The sequence below is a fragment of the Dipteris shenzhenensis genome, chromosome 32 (genome assembly GCF_047967505.1).
Source record: "Dipteris shenzhenensis isolate YYH24624 ecotype China chromosome 32, Dip_SZ_1.0, whole genome shotgun sequence".
NCBI classification, from domain to species: Eukaryota; Viridiplantae; Streptophyta; class Polypodiopsida; order Gleicheniales; family Dipteridaceae; genus Dipteris; species Dipteris shenzhenensis.
The window spans coordinates 26,532,000-26,553,633 of NC_141627.1; the positions used below are offsets into that span (position 1 = coordinate 26,532,000).

Consider the following 21,634-nt stretch of genomic DNA (forward strand, 5'->3'; position numbering starts at 1 on the left):
CAAAGGCGTGTAACGAAAGAAAAGTTCCATGGGACCACCATGTACGAGTAAGGAGGACAAGCTCGGTGGCACAAACTATGCCCACTCTAAGTTCAACTTGAAGATCTGGTTTATACACAAGGGCTTATGGGAGATAGTCAACGATTCGAAAGGAAGCCCGAAGTCCCAAGAGCTCTATCTATTGGGATGCTCTTCAAAATCCTTGATTTTTAAGATGTATGCATCCATGTTGTCCCCCTCTTCCATTTTGACATTCTCCAATTGCATGCGTAAGAAAGCAACACGTGCCTCATTGCGAACTTGGTAAAGGTTAGCCAAGATGTCCCACGCAGCCTTCAATGCCTTGGAAGATCGAATGCCAGGAATGATGTGTCTCTTGACTGAAAAAGCAATGATAGAATATGCTTGGGCATCTCTACCATCCCATCTGACCTGGTCGGGTGTGGGAGGAGATGCTAGAGCAGTAGTAGAAGAGTGGGTAGATCCAGAGGTGGCTGTAACAGCTGCACTAGCTGTAGTAGCCGGATTGGAAGCCACAGAGGGAGGTCGAAGGTCCAATCCTAAGGCAATACCCCAAAAAATGTTGGCAACCAACAAATGTTTCACCATGTATGACCACATGGGATAATTGGGTCCATCAAGCTTGTCCTCTGCGGAGAACATACCCATCCAATCGTTGCTTCCCATTGCAAAAATAAATCTTTAAGGAAAATGTGTTCTCTACCGAAGACAATCCAGCATATATTTTCACCAAGGCTCTACCACAAGAGAAATTCTTCCTATGCAAGAATCTCCTTGGTATACAAGATAACTTGTTTCTTCAGAGGATGTAGGATGCTTCAAGCTCAAGCTCCTACAACTAGTTTGCATTATGGGGTAGGATGATGCACTCATGGATTGTAATTTGTAAATGAGTTTGAATCAAGAATTTGGCTCCAGTTCAATGAAGAAGTGTAGGTCCCCAAGAGCACCATACATGTAGCACTATACCAATTGTTTTGAGGTTTTCTAACTATTTCTTTTTATTTTTGAGTTGTGGCAATTCATTTCAACTTCTCAACCTTTCTCCAACCTAGTGTGCCTCCCCTCTCACAAGTTTCACAATAAAAGCCCCACTTCGTGCATCATTTAAATGGGTCTTACCTAGCCCATGTGCCCTCCTTCCATCCAGTAATCGAAGTCCAAGTGCAGGCGGCAACCTGGCAGTCCCTCATGGATTGAACTTCCTTGATGGTGGTTCCATTAAGAAGGATAATAATATGCCACCTATGTGGCAGCCTGGTTGTGGTTGCCTACATGGCAGCCCAGAATGCATACACGAGCGGCCTCTAGACAATATTCCCACATGACATCTAATCTACACCCATGCTTATGCAAGGTGTCAAAATGCTTACTTTCACGACTATGCAATCATTGCATCCCACGTCTTGTTAAAGGGGGAGAAACCATCCATCGTGATGGCATTTATCCATGTTGCATCAGCTTTAATCTTGCGCAAGTATCTCCAATACCCACCCCCCTTTGACAAGGGTGCATGGCGTTTTGCATGCATCAATGCAACAGGACTGCTCCTAACTAACAGTAAACACTACTAAGTTTAGTAGAATTTGCAGAAGAGTTAAGTAGTGTAGTACCTTATGTTTAGGAAAAGGGAAGGAGAGGAAGATCATGGGCTGTATCTTCAACAGGGACTTGTGAGGGGCTGTACAAGGACAGGAGGAAGTCAATCCTTTTTAGAATTCAGATGAGTACTGAACTCTTGCTATATATTCTATTTCAGTAATGAAGGACAAGTCATGAATGTCTTGCCAAGTACAACTAGAGCCCTTATATAGGTATGGCCCAAGGTAGTACAAAGCAGTATTGCTTATGGGATTACCTCCTAGGATGCCACGTGGCAACTTATGGTATCCCCCAAAAAAAGAAGAAAACACTTACAAGCCAATAAAGGCCTTTCTACTAACTTTTAGCCTAAGTAAAAAGTAACCCTCTGTTACAATCCTCCCTCCTCAAATTTGAAAAGGCTGTAACCTGGACATACAACGCTCCTTGTAAACCTGGGATGCGTCAATTTTACGAGCAAAAACCTATGAGCAAGTTTATCCGAGCGTGTTTTTCAAGAGATTTTTAAAAATGTTTTTCTTTAGGAAACATGGTTTTTACACTTTTATTTTCACTAGAACTAGATCCCTTTATCATAAAAATATACAGACTAGTCACTCATTCATTTTTACACAACAAAATTTTCTTATTTAGAGACATCCCTTTGTACCCCTATTATTACCTTAAAAAAGTGTTGATTCCTTTAAGAAACATTCCTCATAATCACTCTCAATGTAATAATACTATGCATATATAATTACTTATTAACACATTTATATCATATGGCAATATCTTTTTAGTGTTTTTATAGCATATTTATGGACATGTTTCTAAAGAAGTTTAAATTACTATAAATAAGTATTAACTTGGGCTTATATATCACTCTCATAAAATACATGTAATATTTAATACTATATATGAAAGATTTTCCAAAATATAACTCCATAGATGTGCTCAAATGGGGTGTTCCGATCAATTTGAGTGGTTGAATGACTATATTTGGACATTGGATATGAAAGTTATGTCACTTTTAAAAGTGCTGTCCAAGGTAGTTTCGCCAGCGAAACTACCTTGGGAGACTTGCTTCAAAGGGGTTTCGCTGGCGAAACTACTGGATGGCTTGCTTCAATGAGTTTTCTTTGAAGAAACTCTTTCATGAAGATAGGTTGAGAGAGGGTTTTCAATGTCACCCCCTATTAAGTAAAAGTTGTAAGAAGGATCATAAGGGAATTTTCATAGAGAAATCTACTCTACATGTGGGTTTCTTCAAAAGCCATCCCATTATGCTCTCACCATTCCTACAGATTCACCTAAAGATTTTTGTATAAAATAGGCATTGCTATAATACTTTGCATATTTCTAAGTGAAACTATGTTTTCTTCTGATCGATTTTTGCCATATTTATGCATAGTTGGAAGCTTTTTTTTTCCTTCGCTCGGACGCTCGGAAGATTTCGCTCTGAAAATGCTCGTCCCCGTAAACCTGAACAGCTCAATTCTGGTCATATCAACTGAACAATGAAGTTTCTCAGTCAAATACCTCCCTGTAGGCATGCTGATCTGTAAATGGATCATATAATATTCCCAAGAAATCAAGCGATTGGGTGGAAGAGCTATGCTGTCCAATATAACAGATCTGATAATATAATCCAGTGTGAGACATGCTGATCTGAGAAAGGATAGTGAATGCTGGCTGCAGCATGTCCATATATGCTATATAGCAAGAGAAAAACAAATCTGCTCATAAAGACTCAATTTTGGCCATAGAATTCAGCTAAGCAATTGAGGGTACTGCTCCACAATTGTAGATGGCTGCCAAGAAGACTCCTCATCAAGTAGACCTCTCCATTTGATAAGATATTCCATGTAGGACTTGTTCCTCGACACATGATCTCTAAATCCAAGGATCTTCTCAGGTATATACTCAATTTGGCCCTCTTCATCCCTAGGAGGTAGCTCTTCCATAACTTGCTCCTTAGGCCCCAAATACTTCTTGCGCAGTGATACATGGAATACTTTGTGTATTCTAGAGGATGGTGGGAGCTCCAACTCATAAGCCACTTCCCCAACTTTCCTCAAAACCTTGTAAGGTCCATAAGACCTATGAGCAAGTTTAACATTGGTATTACCTTTCAAAGAAGCGTGCCTAGACTTATGTAATCTGAGAAATACATAATTCCCTTCTTCAAAATGAAGATCTCTCCTATGCTCATCAACATAATCCTTCATCCTTGCTTGGGCCCTTACCATATTATCTTTACATTGCTGCAGTAGAGCAGTCATGTGAGCCAAATCATCCTTGGCTTGCTGGCTTGTCAATGCTTGATCAATAATGGTTGATGGGACATGAGCTTTACAGCCAAACATGGCTTCAAAAGGGCTCATACCAATTGAAGTATGCTTGGTGGTATTATAACAAAATTCAGCTAGATGCAACCATTGATCCCATGATGCTTGGGTCTCAAAGCAAAAATGCCTTAGATACTCTTCCAACCAACGGTTAACCCTCTCTGTTTGCCCATCAATTTGAGGGTGAGCTGCTATACTTGGGGTAAGAAGTGTTCCCATAGAACTGAAAAGCTCTTGCCAAAAATGCCCCATGAACTTAGCATCACGATCACTCACAATCTCCTGAGGAAGTGGGCAGCTTTAGTAAGTCTATCAACAACCACAAAGATATTGTTCCAACCCTTAGAGGTCACTGGTAGACCTGTAATGAAGTCCATGCTGATATGTGTCCATTTACCTTGAGGTATAGGTAGAGGTTGTAGTAGACCAGCGGGCCTCAAATTCAACTCCCTGTTTTGTTCACAGGGCTTACAGCTTTGAACATAAGCAAGAACATCCTTCCAAAGCCCCTTCCAGTAAAAACTCTGTTTTACCTTATCATATGTCTTGTTGAGGCCTATATGCCCAGCCATAGGAGATGAGTGAAATTCCTGCAAGATTAGCAGCTTATAGGAGGAATTTTCAGTAAGAAATATTCTATCATTATACCACAAGAGCCCATTGTGCAACTTGAAATTGGGATATTGCTGACAGTCAGGATCTTGCAAGTCTTGGAACATAGCAGCTACTTGAGGATCATTGTGATACTCTTCTTGAATGCCATGGATCCAATCTTTATAAACCTCAGTAATAGATGATAAAGTACAAGCCCATATCCTGGAAAGAGAATCTGCCACAATATTTTCTTTACCCATCTTGTAATCTATGTCAAAGTCATAGTTTTGCACAATGGATAGCCATCTCCTTTGCTTGGGTGATAGAGAAGATTGAGATAGAAAATATATGAGAGTCCTATGATCAGTCTTGACCTTGAAATGGCTGCCTAAATGTAGTGGTGCCACTTTTTGATTGCATGAAGTATTGCCAACATCTCTTGGTCATAAATGTGAAAACTTGACTCTTTGTCATCCAATTTCCGACTTTCAAAGGCAATAACTCCATGACTCTGCTTTAGGACAGCTCCAATGCCCCTTCCACTAGCATCAGCCTCAATTATAAAAGGTTGAGAGAAATCAGGACATACCAAGATAGGCACTGAAGTTAATGCCTCCTTTAATGCTTCAAAGCTCTTAGTGGCACTTTCAGACCATTGGAAAGCATTCTTTTTTAGAAGATCAATGAGAGGAGCTGCCAATTTGGCAAAATGCCTTATAAACCTTCTATAAAATGATGCTAGACCAAGGAACCCTCTCAACTGGGTGATATTCTGAGATATAGGCCAATCCTTTACACACTTTACCTTGCTGGGATCCACCTTAATGCCACTACTACTGACAATATGGCCCAAATATTCCACTTCTTCAGCCATGAAAGTGCATTTACTTGATTTGGCATACAACTGGTGTGCCCTCAATACTTCCAATACTTGCTAGACATGCAATAAATGCTCTTCTTTCGTTTTGTTGTAGATCAGTATATCATCAAAGAATACCAACACAAATTTATAGAGGAAAGGCTGCAATACCTTGTTCATTAGGGCCTGGAAAGTTGCAGGTGCATTGGTTAGGCCAAATGCCATCACTTTGAATTGATAAAGCCCACGTTCTGTCCTGAAGGCAGTTTTATGTTCATCTCCCTCCTTCATCCTTATTTGATGATAGCCTGACCTTAAGTCAATCTTTGTGAAGTACTTTGCCCCTGTAAGCTCATCCAATAGATCATCAATTCTATGGATAGGAAACCTATTCTTAACTGTCATTTTGTTCAAATCCCTGTAATCAATACACATCCTAAATGAGCCATCCTTTTTCTTAACCAATAGCACACGAGAGGCAAAGGGGGACTGTCTGTGTGTAATAAATTCCTTGTCAAGGAGTTCCTTTATTTGCCTTGCCACCTCTTCCCTTTCAGCTCTAGAAAGTATGTATGGAGCTTTGTAGTAAACACTACTAAGTTTAGTAGAATTTGAAGGAGAGTTAAGTAGTGTAGTACCTTATGTTTAGGAAAAGGGAAGGAGAGGAAGATCATGGGCTGGATCTTCAACAGGGACTTATGAGGGGCTGCACAAGGACAGGAGGAAGTCAATCCTTTTTAGAATTCAGCTGAGTATTGAACTCTTGCTGTATATTCTATTTCAGTAATGAAGTACAAGTCATGAATGTCTTGCCAAGTACAACTAGAGCCCTTATATAGGTATGGCCCAAGGTAGTACAAAGCAGTATTGCTTATGGGATTACCTCCTAGGATGCCACTTTGCAACTTAACAAGCCAATAAAGACCTTTCTACTAACTTAGCCTAAGTAAAAAGTAACCCTCTGTTACAATCAAGATGCCGTCACACACTCTAGTTTGGGTCTTTCTTTGCCGAGGCCCTGTTTTTTAGACCTCAGCCAAGCTCGGCTAAGCTAAGGCGTTCGCCCATAGACCAATGATGGTGCCTGCATAGTTTGTTCAAACCTAGATGGCTTGCAACAAGCCACCTAGTCTATGAGAGATCACCAAAGTTAGATGATTTGTGGCAAGCCACCTTGGCTAGAGTATTGGAGCAGAAGGATCAACTCCCACCCATATGAGAAGGATAAATGCACCGCGCCCAACAAGCATGATGCATCGCTCTACGACATTGAGCTTCCCTAGAACTGCAACAACCAAGCTTTGTTTTCATTTGCCCATAGGGCAATGATGGTGCCTGCACAGTTTGTTCAAACCTAGATGGCTTGCAACAAGCCACCTAGGCTATGAGAGATCACCAAAGTTAGATGATTTGGGCAAGCCACCTTGGCTAGAGTATTGGAGCAAAAGGGTCAACTCCCACCCGTATGAGGAGGATAAATGCACCACGCACAACAAACATGATGCATCGCTCTACGACATTGAGCTTCCCTAGAACTGCAACAACCAAGCTTTGTTTTCATTTGAAGACATTTAGAGTCATGGCTTCACAAACAATGGTCATAGGACATAGTAACTCTATGGCTACCCCAAGACTATCTTGGCGATCACTCACGGTAGACCGTTTGGTCCCCAATTACATATCTGTTTTTAAAGTAAAATGTTTCCTTCCACAATATGTTTTTCGAAAAAGTAATATATTTTTTCCATTAGATGTCTAAGGATGTGCACAATTTTCAACCCAAAACCTGCACGCATAAAAGTCCGATCGACATTTTTGACACCAGCCATGCTAGTATATTTCTCAAAGGAATATACAATTCTTTCTTAATTTCTCATTTATGGAACCATATACTTACTTATTTATCATTATAACCCTCATTTTAGTACATCATCTATATATGAACAAATAGTGAATGCTTTAGAAACTCTTACAAATCTCTCCCTACCATACTCTCTTTTGAGGATTATGGTAATTCAACGGATTTAGAAGAGTTTCGCTTAGCTTCAACAATCCCATAGTTGAAGTATTGAGAAACTCTCACGTAACAAATGTATACCATATTCCTTGGATGAGTAGGAAAGAGATATTGAAAACCCTTATACTTGAAGCCATTATAATCAATCATAAATTCATCTCTACTATATTATCAAATATGGGAAGGCAAGGGAAGGATTTTCAAAATATTCCCAATTCTCAAAGCCTAAGTACTTTTAAGGAAATGTGGTCCCTAATGAACTGCTTCCTACCATAATATGAATTAGGAAGAAGTTATAACTCTCATATACATCTTGAAATTCCTAATTTATCACTTCTATACCTCTCAAAATTATACTTTTAAGCCCACCATTGCATAGCTCATGAAATTTTGAACATTTTTCCTTTTTAAAGCTCCTCAATTTGAGCTAAAGAGTAAAAATAATGACCCTTCTTTGTAGGCCCTCCAAGGGTATTCCGACAATAAAATAGGGTTGGGGCAAGCTCTTCAAACCATATTCCTCTAGCAGAATACACTTGGAGGTTCTATTAAAAAGGGGTTATATCTTTTTCTTAGCTTAGCCTGAGAAACTGTAAAGAAGAGATTTGCTCAAAATTTCATGATCTATCTAATGGTGAAAGAAAAAAAATGAATACTTAAAAGTCATAAAATAAGTCACCACTTGGACATTATATAAAGGTATATTTATATCTATCTTATTCATTAATATTTCATTTGTACTTACATATTCCTTGAGAAATTTTAAAATTTTGTACTTCCTTCAAATGACTTGAGACTATATATTTTGACCCATCCCATCTTTTGTCCGCTCGTCGCTCGAGAGTTTTCGCTCGGAATATGGAAACCCCCAAATGTCTAACGGTACAGGTGGCAAGCATCCCCACTAGTTACATAATGTGTTGAGAATGTGAACGTGAGGCTTTCTTCTTTGAATTCCAATTCAGATAATCTGTCTACTTAAGGAATTTCAGCTTAGTCCCACTTTGGAAGCTGTTCAAAATCTTGTATCCCCGTTTCATTATCTATTTAAATCGTGCTTGGAGGTGCTTTTAAATAATGTTGTCATCAAGACAAACCTGCCCATCTGGTAGTGTATGCTCCTCCATAGGGCAGTTTGCAAGCATGTCTGAAGCGACTACATGATCTTCTGCTGCCTTTGCATATGTCTCCTTCAAAGTCTCTGCAGTTGCCCAATCAAGCTTCACTTTTGGATTACTCTTGCCCAGCTCTTGCATGAATAGTTTAGTTAAATCTTCGCCACCCAGCTCAAGCCTCTTTATACAATTATGCTGTACAGCACCCTCCCAAACAGGTGCAATATCTGTCAATAAACAAACAGTAAAGGGCCTGTGTACCATTCAGGATGGTCAGCAAAAACTACTAAAGCAACAGATTCTTCACATAATAATTTCAAAGTTGCTTGTAATGGAATCAAAGAATCCATTTCCATTATTATTTCAAACTAAAAAGGGATGATTGCATAAGAATAAACTGACAACCACAAGGTTTATGCCATGGAGATTACCCACAAGGAATATACATGACTCATTAAAATTAAAAAATAAAGCAGCAAATTTGTTTCAATGCACTTTTGAAATAACACTCAAAAGACATGATGTTCAAGGGCCACCCAAAAGAAAAGGAATCAAAGATAAGATTAGCCTTAATGACACCATCACCAACGGATACTCTGATCGATCAGCGAACATAGCACACTAAGGAAATTGTAGCTGTCCGACAGATAGAAAGGCATTCTGATACATTAGTGTCTAAGCATCTCTCTCTCTCTCTCTCTCTCTCTCTCTCTCTGCACATGGATAGGAGGCATGAGCCCGGTTCTAGCGCAGCTGTTCAATCATGTTGTATGCCATGGCTTCCCACCTACCTGGAGCACTACCACCATAGTACCAATACACAAGGCAAGTGACCCCATGGACACTGGGAACCACCGTACTCTTATGATTGGCCACACTCTGGCTAAGATTCTGGCTAAGATATATGGGTAAATACTACAGAGGGAGATCAGCAACCACACAAAGGGTCACCGGCAGCGGGCTTTGGGGCAGGCAGGTTTTCGGAGACAACACTCCACCTTGGACCACATCTTCATCTTGAGGGCTATCATTGAGGAGGCGAAGTCGAGGCACCAGAAAGTCTACACTTGCTTTGTAGACTTGAGTAAGGCATTTGATATTGTCGCACATTCCCGCTTGATCAAGAGGTTACAAGAGTTGCAACTCCCATAGATCATGATTTGGGGGTTATGAGTCTATATGAGTCTGTCAGAGGGAGGGTACGTGCCTCAGGAGGTTATTAGATTGGGTTGAGAGCACTATCGGAGTGAAGCAAGGCTGCCCCCTCTCACCAACTCTCTTCGGGATCTATGTCGATGAGATTACATTCTTTGTAGATGGTCTAGGTGGAGAGGGTTCACTTCTAGCTGACCTATTGGAACAGATACTGCTATACACAGATGACACTCCTCATATCATCCTCAGTAGAGGGATTGCAGAAACATCTAGAGGCTCTGAAGATGTTATGTAGAGAGCGAGACTTGACAGTTAACCTTGGAAAGACCAAGGTTATGACCTTCAACACCTCGCGAGCAGTGTCCCATCGCCATAGCTTCACGTACCGAGATGAGCTTGTGGAGATAGTGCAGTCTTACACATATTTGGGGGTAGTGTTAACCGGGCCAAGTTTCACGATGACCCATACAGCTACAGCATGACTGACACAAAGTGGGATGCTTTGGCCGGACTAGAGAACACTTCCAAGACCCTCCGACGAAGGGTTGGCTTTTCGACACCCTGGTGAGACCCACTACCATGTATGCAACACCTTTCTGGGGGAGTGACATTCCAATGATAGAGTGGAAGAGATTTTAGAGGCTACAGGTGATTATGGGATCTAGGATGATTCGGAGTAAGCCCTCAATTCCCCATCAGATTATTTAGGCAGAGTTCGCCATGACCCCTCTCCAGGTTGATGCCATCTTTCAGACAAAGGCATTCCTCCACAAAGTGTGGGCCCTACCAATGGAGATTACCAAGGCTAGCATTGGAGTCCTCCAGGCGACTGGCAGAGAGCGGTGTTGATACAGCATGGTACGCACGGGTATCCAAATGGTTTGGTAATCACAGCATTCAAATGGACAAACTTTCCCCCTTTCAATACAGCATAGATGGATGTCTGATGCACCACCCAAGATGATCCCACGAGATGAGATCAACCGTATCATATGGTTGGACCTCCTGCAGCTTCATACGTCTAGGGTGTGGAGGGGGGGGGGAGAAATTCCCCACCAAGATCCAATTCTACCATGACCACTTCCTGAGGGTCTTGAAGTATGGTCTCGTCATCAGACCTCAGTATCTCGAGGATAGGAGAGTCTCACATGCACTGAGGATCGCCATCGGATAGTTGCAAGTCTCATCACATCAGTTGAGGATTGAGAGCTAGGGAGAGCTGCAGGCATACCCAGAGAGCAAAGGATCTGCAGACTATGCCCGATAGGGGAGGTCGAGACAGAGGAGCACTTTCTATGTATCTACCCAATTGACTATGAGATCCGAGGGCGATATCACTACCTCTTTCAGGAGGGGCATGGCTTTGGTCCGCTTACACTTTCCCAACCAGGTTTGTGTTGGGCCCTATCTCAATGGTCAAGACAGAGGAGCACTTTCTATGTATCTGCCCAATCGACTATGAGATCCGAGGGCGATATCACTACCTCTTTCAAGAGGGGCATGGCTTTGGTCCGCTTACACTTTCCCAACCAGGTTTGCGTTGGGCCCTATCTGATTGAGATGTGAAGACACAGAGACATACCGGTGCGATAGACTAGAGAGCAACAAGAGGCAATGCCACATGTCACTGAGATTGACCGAGCACAAACATGTGTTACAGACTTCTATGCAGCTGAATTAGCTACAAGGGGGCTGAGGGAGAGGAGCTTGATGAGATGAGAGCATCATGGATTAGCAATGAGAGCCACCGCTATGATGCTTCCAAATGAGAGGCACACACTCCACATGCAGCACGGAGAGTGACTAGAGCACGCACAATTGAGATCCGGTCTATTTCAGCCCTCCTCAAAGGAGACCACCAGAAATGAGAGAGTTCAAGGAGACAACGCCCTCCACCGCTTCGAGAGACAACTCGACAGACACAGATACGAGAGCTTCTCACATCCCGTCAGAGAGCCACCGGGGTCCCTGGATATATGGAGCCTAGGCGTGTACTAGAAGCATTAGCTCTAAGCACTCGATACTATTTTGCTATTTTGCTCACTAGTTTAGCACTTTAGCCTTCAACAAGGGCCTTAGTGAGCCCTTTGCTTCAGCCCATGGCGGCTTGTATGAGTTACTCCAGTTTTGCACTTTTGTCTCATAGCCCACGAGGCCTCCTGCAGACGTTAATACATCTCCCTCAGATACACGACTGTCATCTAAAAGACTTCAACGTACGGAGAGGAGATAGAGAGATGGGCCTGCTAGATTTCACATATAATAAAGATCCCCATATAGTCCCAGAGCTAGATGCAACTGAGCTTGGGACACTGAGGCACTTTGCAGATGCCTCACACGTGACAGGATACAAGCGACATCTACTTGAGCTGGGGGCAGTCCATGACTTGATCATCTATAATGCTCTTCAGATATGACCATCATTTGGAGGACTCACTTGCTTCCCACATGGCAGTGAGACAAGTACCATGGACTACCTACTCGGCCCACTAGCCTGTCTCGCGGATACACGACTTCGTTGTACCCCCCCACTCGGAGCTGAACACTCATACTTGGCCTTCCATATCTCTGCTACTTCCAATCACAAGGAGAGCCCTGCCCCGCCTGCACGTGTCCAGACCACTTTGAACGTGCCCTCAACCCAGTGTGCATGAGTCACTTAGCCAGAGAGCTTTTGGCCCTACTTGGGGATAATATAGACCTTGCCCGCGTCTTGAACACCCTTGTCTTAGTGGTACAAGACGCTACAACCAAATCCTTTTCCACGACCCGATCCACGCGGGTCCGAGATGGGAATATGCCTCAAAACCCTTGGTTTGTCCGACGAGTGCAAAGAAGCGAGAGCCCACCACGAGAGTGAGCCTTGGGCCATCTGACGTCATTTGAGGCCCTGGTAACTATGATATCCTCTATGCCCGGGCTCGCCACCTATCACTTGTTCACCACACAAAATGTATGGGCTGCACTCCGTCGATTACAGAGCACAAGAACATGAGGGCCTACGGACTGACACTTTGCACATGGGCAGGAGATCTTAGCTGCAGTCCTAGCACAGATGTTCAACCAAGCTGTATGCCACGGCTTCCCACCCACTTGGAGCACCACCACTATTGTGCCAATACACAAAGCCGAGGACCGTATGGATACTGGGAATTACCGCACGCTCATGATTGGCCATACTCTGGCCAAGATTTATAAGTCGATATTAGAGAGGGAGCTCAATAGTCATACAGAGGCTCAAGGGCAATAGGCACTAGGACAGGCACGATTCCGAAGGCAGCACGTACCCTAGATCACATCTTCACTCTGAGGGCTATCATTGAGGAGGCGAGGTCTAAACACCAAAAAGTATATGCATGCTTTGTAGACTTTCGGAAGGCCTTTGATACTGTCCCACTATCCCACACGATCAAGAGACTACAGGAAATGCAAATTCCAGAGACGTTGTTCTAACATGTGATGAGCCTATATGAGTCAATCAAAGGTAGAGTTTGTACTCCAGGTGGTATATTGGATTGGATCAAGAGCACGAATGGGGTAAAGCACGGCTGCCCACTCTCACCAACCCTCTTTGGACTCTACATCGATGAGATCACATCCTTCATAGACCGCCTAGGGGGCGACGGATCATTAATGGCCGACCTCATGATATAGATATTGCTATACACTGATGACATAGTCCTTATATCATCTTCAGTGCAAAGGCTGCAGAGACATATAGAGGCCCTAGAGGTGTTCTACAGAGAGAGAGTCCTGACAATCAACCTTGGGAAGACCAAGGTTATGGTCTTCAACACATTACGCGCAATGGTCCGTCGACTCAGCTTCACTTACCGTGGTGAGCCAATGGAGATACTGCAGTCCTACACATATTTGGTAGCAATCTTCACAGGACCCATTTTCACGATGAGCCCGTCCAAGATGATTCGGAGATATAGAGGTTGACATGGCATAACGTCACGTCACAGACTTTTATGCATTTGAGTCAGCTTTTGAGTCTGCTCCAAGACACAGCAAGGTGGAGGAGGAGCTAGCTGATATGCGGGCAGCCTGGATCACTGAGAGAGAGGGACGCAGAGACCACCTACGGCACAAAGAGCGACTAGAGCACACTCTATTGACGTCCGGCCTATTTGCCAAGGGACTCCTTCCTTCAGAGAGTGCTTTGATGAAGAAGAGTTGAGAGCCTATGGCTCTGATACCATGTTAGAGAATAGGAGGGAATGAATCACTCAAACCTCCACCCAAGATCTCTCCAACTCTTACACACACTCAACTCAGATAGATGATCACACATGCAACAAACACTCACTCAGAAATAGCTTGGACAGAGAGAGAGAGAGAGTATATTCATCCACCGGATGGTGGGCAGAAATAACAGCTCACAGGGAGCAATACAAAATACAGCAAAGTGCTGGAGAATACTGAAGGACTCTCTCTCACACAAACTGCTCCAGAACTGAGTGCACAGCACAGCCTTGGAAGAAGGCTTTCAGTCTTGCACTGGATGCTAGAAACAATAAAGGAGTGGGCCTTTTATAGGCACTGCCCAGGCCCCTTGAGTTGACCGACCAGCAGGGTCGGTACCCTGTCTAGTGGCCGACCAGGTGGGCCCTAGAAAACCGACCAGGGTTGGCCCTGGTTGGGCCAACTTGGCCTGCCACAGGCCCCTATTTAAGGGTGCCCTGTGCAGCCAGTCTGCACAGCTGCAGAAGCCTCCAAGTGAGGCCTAAGGCCCCTTATATTCCTGCTGTTGCAGGCAGCAACCAGCCCATGTGCTGGTTGCCTATGATGCCGGCCTGAGTCTCTCTCTTTCCCCAGTCCTCCTACCTCTCACTGCCCCTTGTCCCCTCAAATCGGGGGCTCATAGGTGGGCACAGTGAGTTTCTAACACCCCCCCTCAAAGTCACAACTGTGGGCCAATCCCCATTCGTTTGATGAGGTGCTCTATCTGTTCTCGAGGAAGTGCCTTCGTGAAGAGGTCGGACAAGTAGTCGGCGGTCGGGTAGTACATAAGCTCGATCACGTCGTCGATGATGAGTTCTCGAACAAAGTGGTCATGAACTTCGATGTGCTTGGTCCGCGCATGGTACACTGGATTCTTGGCAATGGCTATGCAACTCTGATTGTCGCACATCAGCACTGTTGCGTCCTCCTGACATACGTCCATGTCCTCCAAAATCCACCTCAACCACAGTGTCTCACAAGCTGCTGTACACGCGGCTCTGTACTCTACCTCTGTAGATGAAAGGGCCAATAAGGGTTGCTTCTTAATTAGCCAAGAGATGGCACCAGATGCAAGTAAAAAACAATACCCTGTTGTCGATCTTCTAGTGTCAGCATCACCCGCCCAATCACTGTCACAGAACCTGCCTAGTTCGATGCCTTTGGTGTAGGTTATCCCATAGGTGCAAGTAACCTTTAGATACCTCGCACCCGTAAACCTGCATCCCAATGACTCTTCCTGGGAGAAGCAGAGAACTGGCATAATAGCCCAACTGCATAACAAATATCAGGTCGAGTATTGGTAAGGTAAAGCAAACTTCCTACCAATCGTCGGTACAAGGGAGTATCGACCGGCTGAGATGTGTCATGAACACTTAGTGGGAGTTACTGCAATATTGCAATCCTCCATCTGAAATCTCTTCAAAAGTTCTTTGCAATATTTCTCCTGTGAAATGAAGATCATGTCTTTGGCCTGCTTTACTTCTATCCCAAGGAAGTAGTGTGATAACCCAAGGTCAGTCATCTCAAACTCAGACATGAGTAGCTCCTTGACCTGTGAAATCTTCTTGACATGGTCACCTGTCAAGATAAGATCATCAACATAGAGGATAAGTACCAGTCACAACCTTTTCTCAATGAACAAGTAAAGGTTTGCCTCAAAAGGACTCCGACTTAGCCCTATCTTCTGAAAGAATACATCAATCCATTGGTACCAAGCTCTGGGGGCCTGTTTCAGCCCGTATAATGCCTTTTTCAACCTGTAGACCTTTAATGGGGACCCTGGATCTTGAAAGCCCGATGGCTGCTCCACATATACCTCCTCCTCCAGGGTTCCATTAAGGAATGCAGACTTCACGTCCATTTGAAAAATGGGCCACTGGAATTGGGCAGCAAGGGCAATCACTGTCCGGATAGTAACCATGCGAGCTGTGGGAGCAAAAGTTTCATCAAAATCCATGCCTTCAGTTTGAGCAAAACCTTTGACCACTAACCTTGCTTTATACTTATCCAAGCTGCCATCTAATTTGTATTTAAGTTTGTATACCCACTTAGTGCCGATGACTTTCCGTCGCAGGGGCCGGGCCACTAAGTCCCAGGTATTGTTCTTCAGGATAGCATCCATCTCTGCCTGCATGGCAACCTGCCATTCTGGATTGTCCTTCGCCTCCTCGAAGGTCCTTGGCTTGTCAAGCTGAGCCACCAACGCAAAATTCACGGATGGGGTCTTTTGAAGGCGTTGGGACCGACGCAATCCGAAACTGCTACTCTCAGGTAATTCGGTGACCCGAGAGTCTTCCAATGTCCGTAAGTACCATTGGGGCAACCTCTTCTACTTCTCAGTGGGAGGAGGAACTGGAACTGCTTCTAGAACATCCTGCTCTTCCTCAGTATCTTGTGGAATATCAGCTTCTGATTTCGCCACCTTTTGGATGGTCAACCTGGGGCGGGGTGGGTTCGGGGGTTGAACAATCTCCTCCTTCTCAATCTGAGGCTCCTCATGGGGTTCAGGTTCCTTTTCCTCGAAGACAACATCCCGACTGATAAGAATCTGCTTCTTTACTAGGTCAAAGAGTCAATAGGCCTTGGATTCTTCGCTATACCCAACAAAGATACATTTTCTGCTCCGAGAATCAAGCTTGGTCGTGTCTTCCTTGTGCACATGCACCCATGCGTTAGAACCAAAAATGCGAAGATGAGTGATAGAGGGCTTCTTACCATAAAATGCCTCATATGGAGTCTTGTCCTTGACAGCCTTACGGCTGTATTGATAGCTTCACTCCAATAGGCTTTAGAAAGGTTCCTCCCTCGGAGCATAGCAAGCCCTATCTCGGTGGTGGTTCTATGCTTCCTCTCGACTACCCCGTTTTGCTGAGAAGTATGTGCTGTGGTGAGTTGTCGCTTGATCCCATGCTTGCGACAAAATGTGTTGAACTCATTTGAGGTGAATTCTCCCCCCCTGTCTGTGCGGAACGTCTTGACATCCTCCCCTGTCTCCTTTTCAACTCTGGCCTTCCAGTCCTTGAACTTCTCGAAAGCCTGTGACTTTTTAGCCAAACAATATACCCAGGTCATTCTACTGAAATCATCCACAAAGAGAAGTGTGACTACCTGGATCCTGCCCACGATGCTGTAGACATTGGGCCACAAATGTCGGCATGAACCAACTCAAGTGGTTTGATGGCCCGAAACGAGGCCTCTTGTGGAAACTTATCCATGTGCTGCTTGCCTTCGAGACAAGCCCTACAAACATCATCCTTGCCTGTAATTGGTGGAAGTCCATCCACCATCTTCGACTTTGACATTTCAGCCAAGATTCCATAGCTGACATGACCGAAGCGCTCATGCCAAAGTTTGGACTTTCCGTTGTCTTCATGAACCAACATTGCACTGAGGCAGTACAGTCCGTTCTCTTCAACTCCTTGAGCCACCATCTGTCCATTTGCTTTGGATGTCACGGTGACCTTGCCATCTTGAAAGAGAACTGCCATGTTGTTTTTGTCCATCTAACTTACGAGACTGTACCATTTCAATCACGGGAAGTCGGGATGTTTCATATGGTGCCGACACTGACCACAAGAAGCTAGTTGCTGGTCTATCGATAACCTAGCACGAGCAACAAGTCCAGCCCATCTTTGGACAGGGGTCTTCAGCAGAAGGCGATGTCATGGGCATCTATAGCCCATGGCATGATTGCCTAGGTAGCAGCCCTGCAGCTCACTGCAAACAGCAGCTCAGCAGTGAACAACAGAAGCCGCATCCGTACAGTTCTGTACAAATTGCTGGCATCAACACTCAGGCACCGTGCAATCAACAACAAATAGGTGCAATAGGTCCCAAGCACCATACAAGTGCACACAGATTGCAGGCAATGAAATCATTGCTGACATCAGCAGAGCGGTTGTGGCCGGTCAGCAGCAGGCTGGCAGTGACAGGGTGCAAGCCACAAACTCAGTCAGCCTGCAATACTCCTAAACATATATAAAGGGTTCTTGTGCCCTCATTCCAAGACAGCCATAACGAGAGTTGAGACTCTATGTTTGCAGGACTTAGTTGTTAGCTTTAATGCCTCAATGGAGAAATCTCGTAGTCAAATGAAGGAGCTAAAAGCTTTAGTGTTGAGGATCACTCTACTACTACTAGGGGAACTCGATTGTTTGGTGTTGGGGTTTTTTGAGACACAATGTTGATACATAGCAAGCACACAAAAATGGGAGGCACTGAGTTCCCATGATAATCTAAAAGTCTCTTTTATCAAGTGCACATTGTTGGCTAGCACTAAAGTAGAAAGCTCACTATCAAAATGAATTCTTGTCAAGTATGATCAAAAAAGCATCAAGCTTATGTTAGTGACAGAAAGCACGAAGCAGCTTTTTTACACTCACCCTCAAAATTAAGACTTGTCAAGTTTTGTGGAAAAGACTAGAATATATCCAAACTAACAAATTAAAAATGAGTGAAAAAAAAAAGGAGACAAAAAGCGGCAAGGCATTTTAGGAGAAAAATTATATGCTCTTGTTAGTCAGAGAAAGCTCAACAGAAGCTTATCCTTGACAATCTGGCAAACAACTCTTTTTCTTGCTTAAACATGCAAGGAAGATAGAAACAAAGTATTAAATCCTGATCAAGGAAAGTAAAGCAAATCATAAAGCGTGACATCTAGAAAATGGGAAAAACTTGTGCTTTTGTAGTAAAAGCAAAAAGTAGTAGCTTCACTGTTCAAGTTGACAAAGTTGACATCCACTTGGCCAACTTGAATACATACCTGTCTTCCCATGTCCAACATCGACAGCACAGCCAGAAATCCGTCCCACCGAATATAATGAAAGCACAGCTTGCTCAACAGCATACAGGCCAGTCACATTGAAGGTCTCAAACATGAGTTGAACCACCTTCTCTCTTGCTACCTGGTTTGAAAAGAAGGATTACTGATAGGAAAACATTTTGCTATGCTTTCGAGGCAGTCACAAACTCAAGACATAAAATACTCGTAACACTTTAGCTAAAGTAGCACAGTTCAGCCTACAAAAGCAGCCCAACCAAGAAACTCTCCCAAAAAAAGCATATACGGAGGATACAACTAACAATTTGGAGGAAAATAGTTGCTGAAAGGAGAAGCAGGCAAAAATCTTAAACACATGATATACAACTTCAATAATGAATTTTGCCTACCTATCTAAAGGCTGAGATTCGATAACATTCAAATGGATACATGTCCAGTCCTAGACAGCAGGAATCTAGCATCTCATTTAGGACTGCCTCAACGTTCATATACTATCTCGCTAAACCAACCCCACATCCACTTGAGTGTTGGGGATTAGATGTCACTTCCCCACCAGTAAGCCCCCATATGAGGACATGGGGGAGGATGACCTTCAGTAGGGAAGAGGATCACAGAGAGGCTGTGAGCCCCCAAATGAGGAGAGCAACGGCCTTAACAGCTACAAAATGTTCGGTGTAGATTGTGCCACAAGTGCATATATAGGGGGAGTGAGAGAGACTGCCATGCAAGCAGCAAACAGGCTCTCAAATGGGCAGCACTCAAGCATCTTCCTTGGGCAGCCACGGAATATGCCCAGCCAGTTGGCAACAGCCTGGATCCGACTGGTTGCTGGTCGCAGGGTATGGGAGCAAAGATGCAGACAGCGTTGGACCAGTGGCAGAGTGCCCATGGCATGGTCGCCAGCAACTGCAGTCAAACTACGAAGACGGCAGGTCGGTTGGACCTGGATCTGGTCAGCCAAAATCATCAATCTGATCGGCCAGACTGGAACGCTCCTAGCTTGTAAAAGGTCCCATTGCCGGGCAGTCCTCAGTTCAGTGTGGGAGCAATCCTCAGCCAGTATTGGGCTTCACAGTGTACATACCTACAGGCTGCAGGAGAGTACATGTGGGCACAAGACGAAGCACCATGCACAGCTCACCCTAGAGCAAGCTACTGAAGCCTGTGAGAGGCATGTGGTGATTCCAGGAGGGGCTCTACTGTAGAGGTTCAGCAAACAAAGCTCACATTCGTGCCAGACCTCAGCATAGTTTGCTGCAGTTGTTGGTACACTTTTGGAGCTGCTTTTGTATGGACTTCTGTATCTATATATGAGATCTATGTTGGCTGTCCGTCTGCGTACTCTCTCTCTCTGATTAAAAGTGCTCTCTATATCTTCTTGCATCTGCAGAAGTCTCGAAGCGAGATAACTGGTGTTCTACAGGCTGATCATCACAAGCCTCATGGTGGCTTCTAAACCCACGGCATATCTTCCACACTAGATGTCTTGCTTTCTTAGTTGGTGATTGCAAGGACATTTATCTACATGTTGTACATTTATCTACATGTTGTATTAGCTTTGCTATGTTACAGGCAAGTGTAGGTGTGCTTTTTAAACAGGAAGGGGCAGCACATATGGCAACCCTAGGCCTATCTATGGGCAAAGGAACAGGACAGGTCCGGGGTGGGCCAGACTAGGCTGGGAACTGACACGTGATGGGCTGGGACTGACACGTGTCGGCCAACCATACAATCGGCCGTACAGGCCTGACAGTCGGTGTTCTGGGTCAGCAGGCTGGTCGGCCACGCTGTGGGGCTTCTAATTGGGGGAGGGGGGGGGACGGGATTTTGAAGTGTTGCCCCTCTAAAACCAGTCCCTGATCTTTATTTTTCACGGAAGTAGAGAGTCTGAAATCATATTTCATTCGCCTTATGAAGTACAACCGTACCTTGGGTGTTAACAAAGGCTCGGCGATCAGAAGTTGACCTTCGTTTCCGACCTCCCACCCTAATCCTGTGTAAAATATATACCGCCAGAGGTCTTCCATGAGATCCCAATCTTTGATCATACCCCGTACGACCGGGGTGACAGTCATCGAGAAATTCCCTTCCTCAGGGGTGGTCCTCTCGGGATCGTCGTCCCCGGCACGTACCATAGAAGTTGAAAGTATCTGGAAAAGGAGGCAAAGAGCCATTTTCAAAATGGATCTTACCGATATGAATAAAAATCAAAGAGAAAGATTCAATTTCTACAATTGCAGGGAGATGGGAAGAGGATGGAACCATGGAAGGATCCTGGTCGGGGTAAGCAAAGCCGGCCTTGACAAGCTTGGAGCCAACATCCAACACTACAGCCTCCATAGCTTCGTGCACTGAGTTCCAGCAAACGTTTGAATGAAATTGCCGGGAGAGCTCTATTTCTAGTCCCTCTTAGTCAACCTTACACGTTGACAATGCAAAAATATTCTTCTTAAATTTCTTCTTCTTTTTTTTTTTATAACTCGCATCTAGGGGAACCCTTCCCTGGGCCTGCAACGCACACTCCACGAGATTCGGGCACGGACTGCCACCCAGGTTGACAGGCAGCCCTACCATTGGCTGCTGGCTGCGACGCCCGATTTTAAAGGTCAAACTTTGGGCCTTGTGTCTTGGAGGGAAACGGGGGAGAAATAAGGATGGCTACCTTGCTTCCGAGAGCATATTTTGGAAGTTTTTCCCTTGGTGCATGACATGATGCAAGAGAGGGCTATAGAGAAATGTCACATCAATAAATGGTCCTCATGGGTAGACCATGAGGTCCAGAGCATGGGGTGCTATTTTCTTGAGTGCAGTGATGGCATAATTATACTCAATAGCATCGATTTTTAGGATATCTATCAATAAGTCAACAATTTTATGCTATGGTGAGAACATGCACCTCATGAACTACAATTGGTGCAAATCTTTAGAAGTAGCAAG

General features: G+C 44.3%; 1 protein-coding gene across 1 annotated transcript in view; it reads right to left on the bottom strand.

Annotated features, from left to right (window-relative positions):
• The window catches only part of ARP7 (actin-related protein 7), a 30,365-nt gene extending 9,256 nt beyond the window's left edge, over positions 1–21,109 (bottom strand). The window contains exons 1-4 of the mRNA XM_087370833.1: positions 20,960–21,109; positions 20,626–20,847; positions 18,680–18,821; positions 8,518–8,762 (exon numbers count right to left, since the gene is read on the bottom strand). Of these exons, the coding sequence (XP_087226959.1) occupies positions 8,518–8,762; positions 18,680–18,821; positions 20,626–20,847; positions 20,960–21,037 (687 nt within the window). The 5' untranslated portion in view covers positions 21,038–21,109. The remainder of the gene's footprint in view (positions 1–8,517; positions 8,763–18,679; positions 18,822–20,625; positions 20,848–20,959) is intronic.
• Between the last annotated feature and the right edge of the window lie 525 nt (positions 21,110–21,634).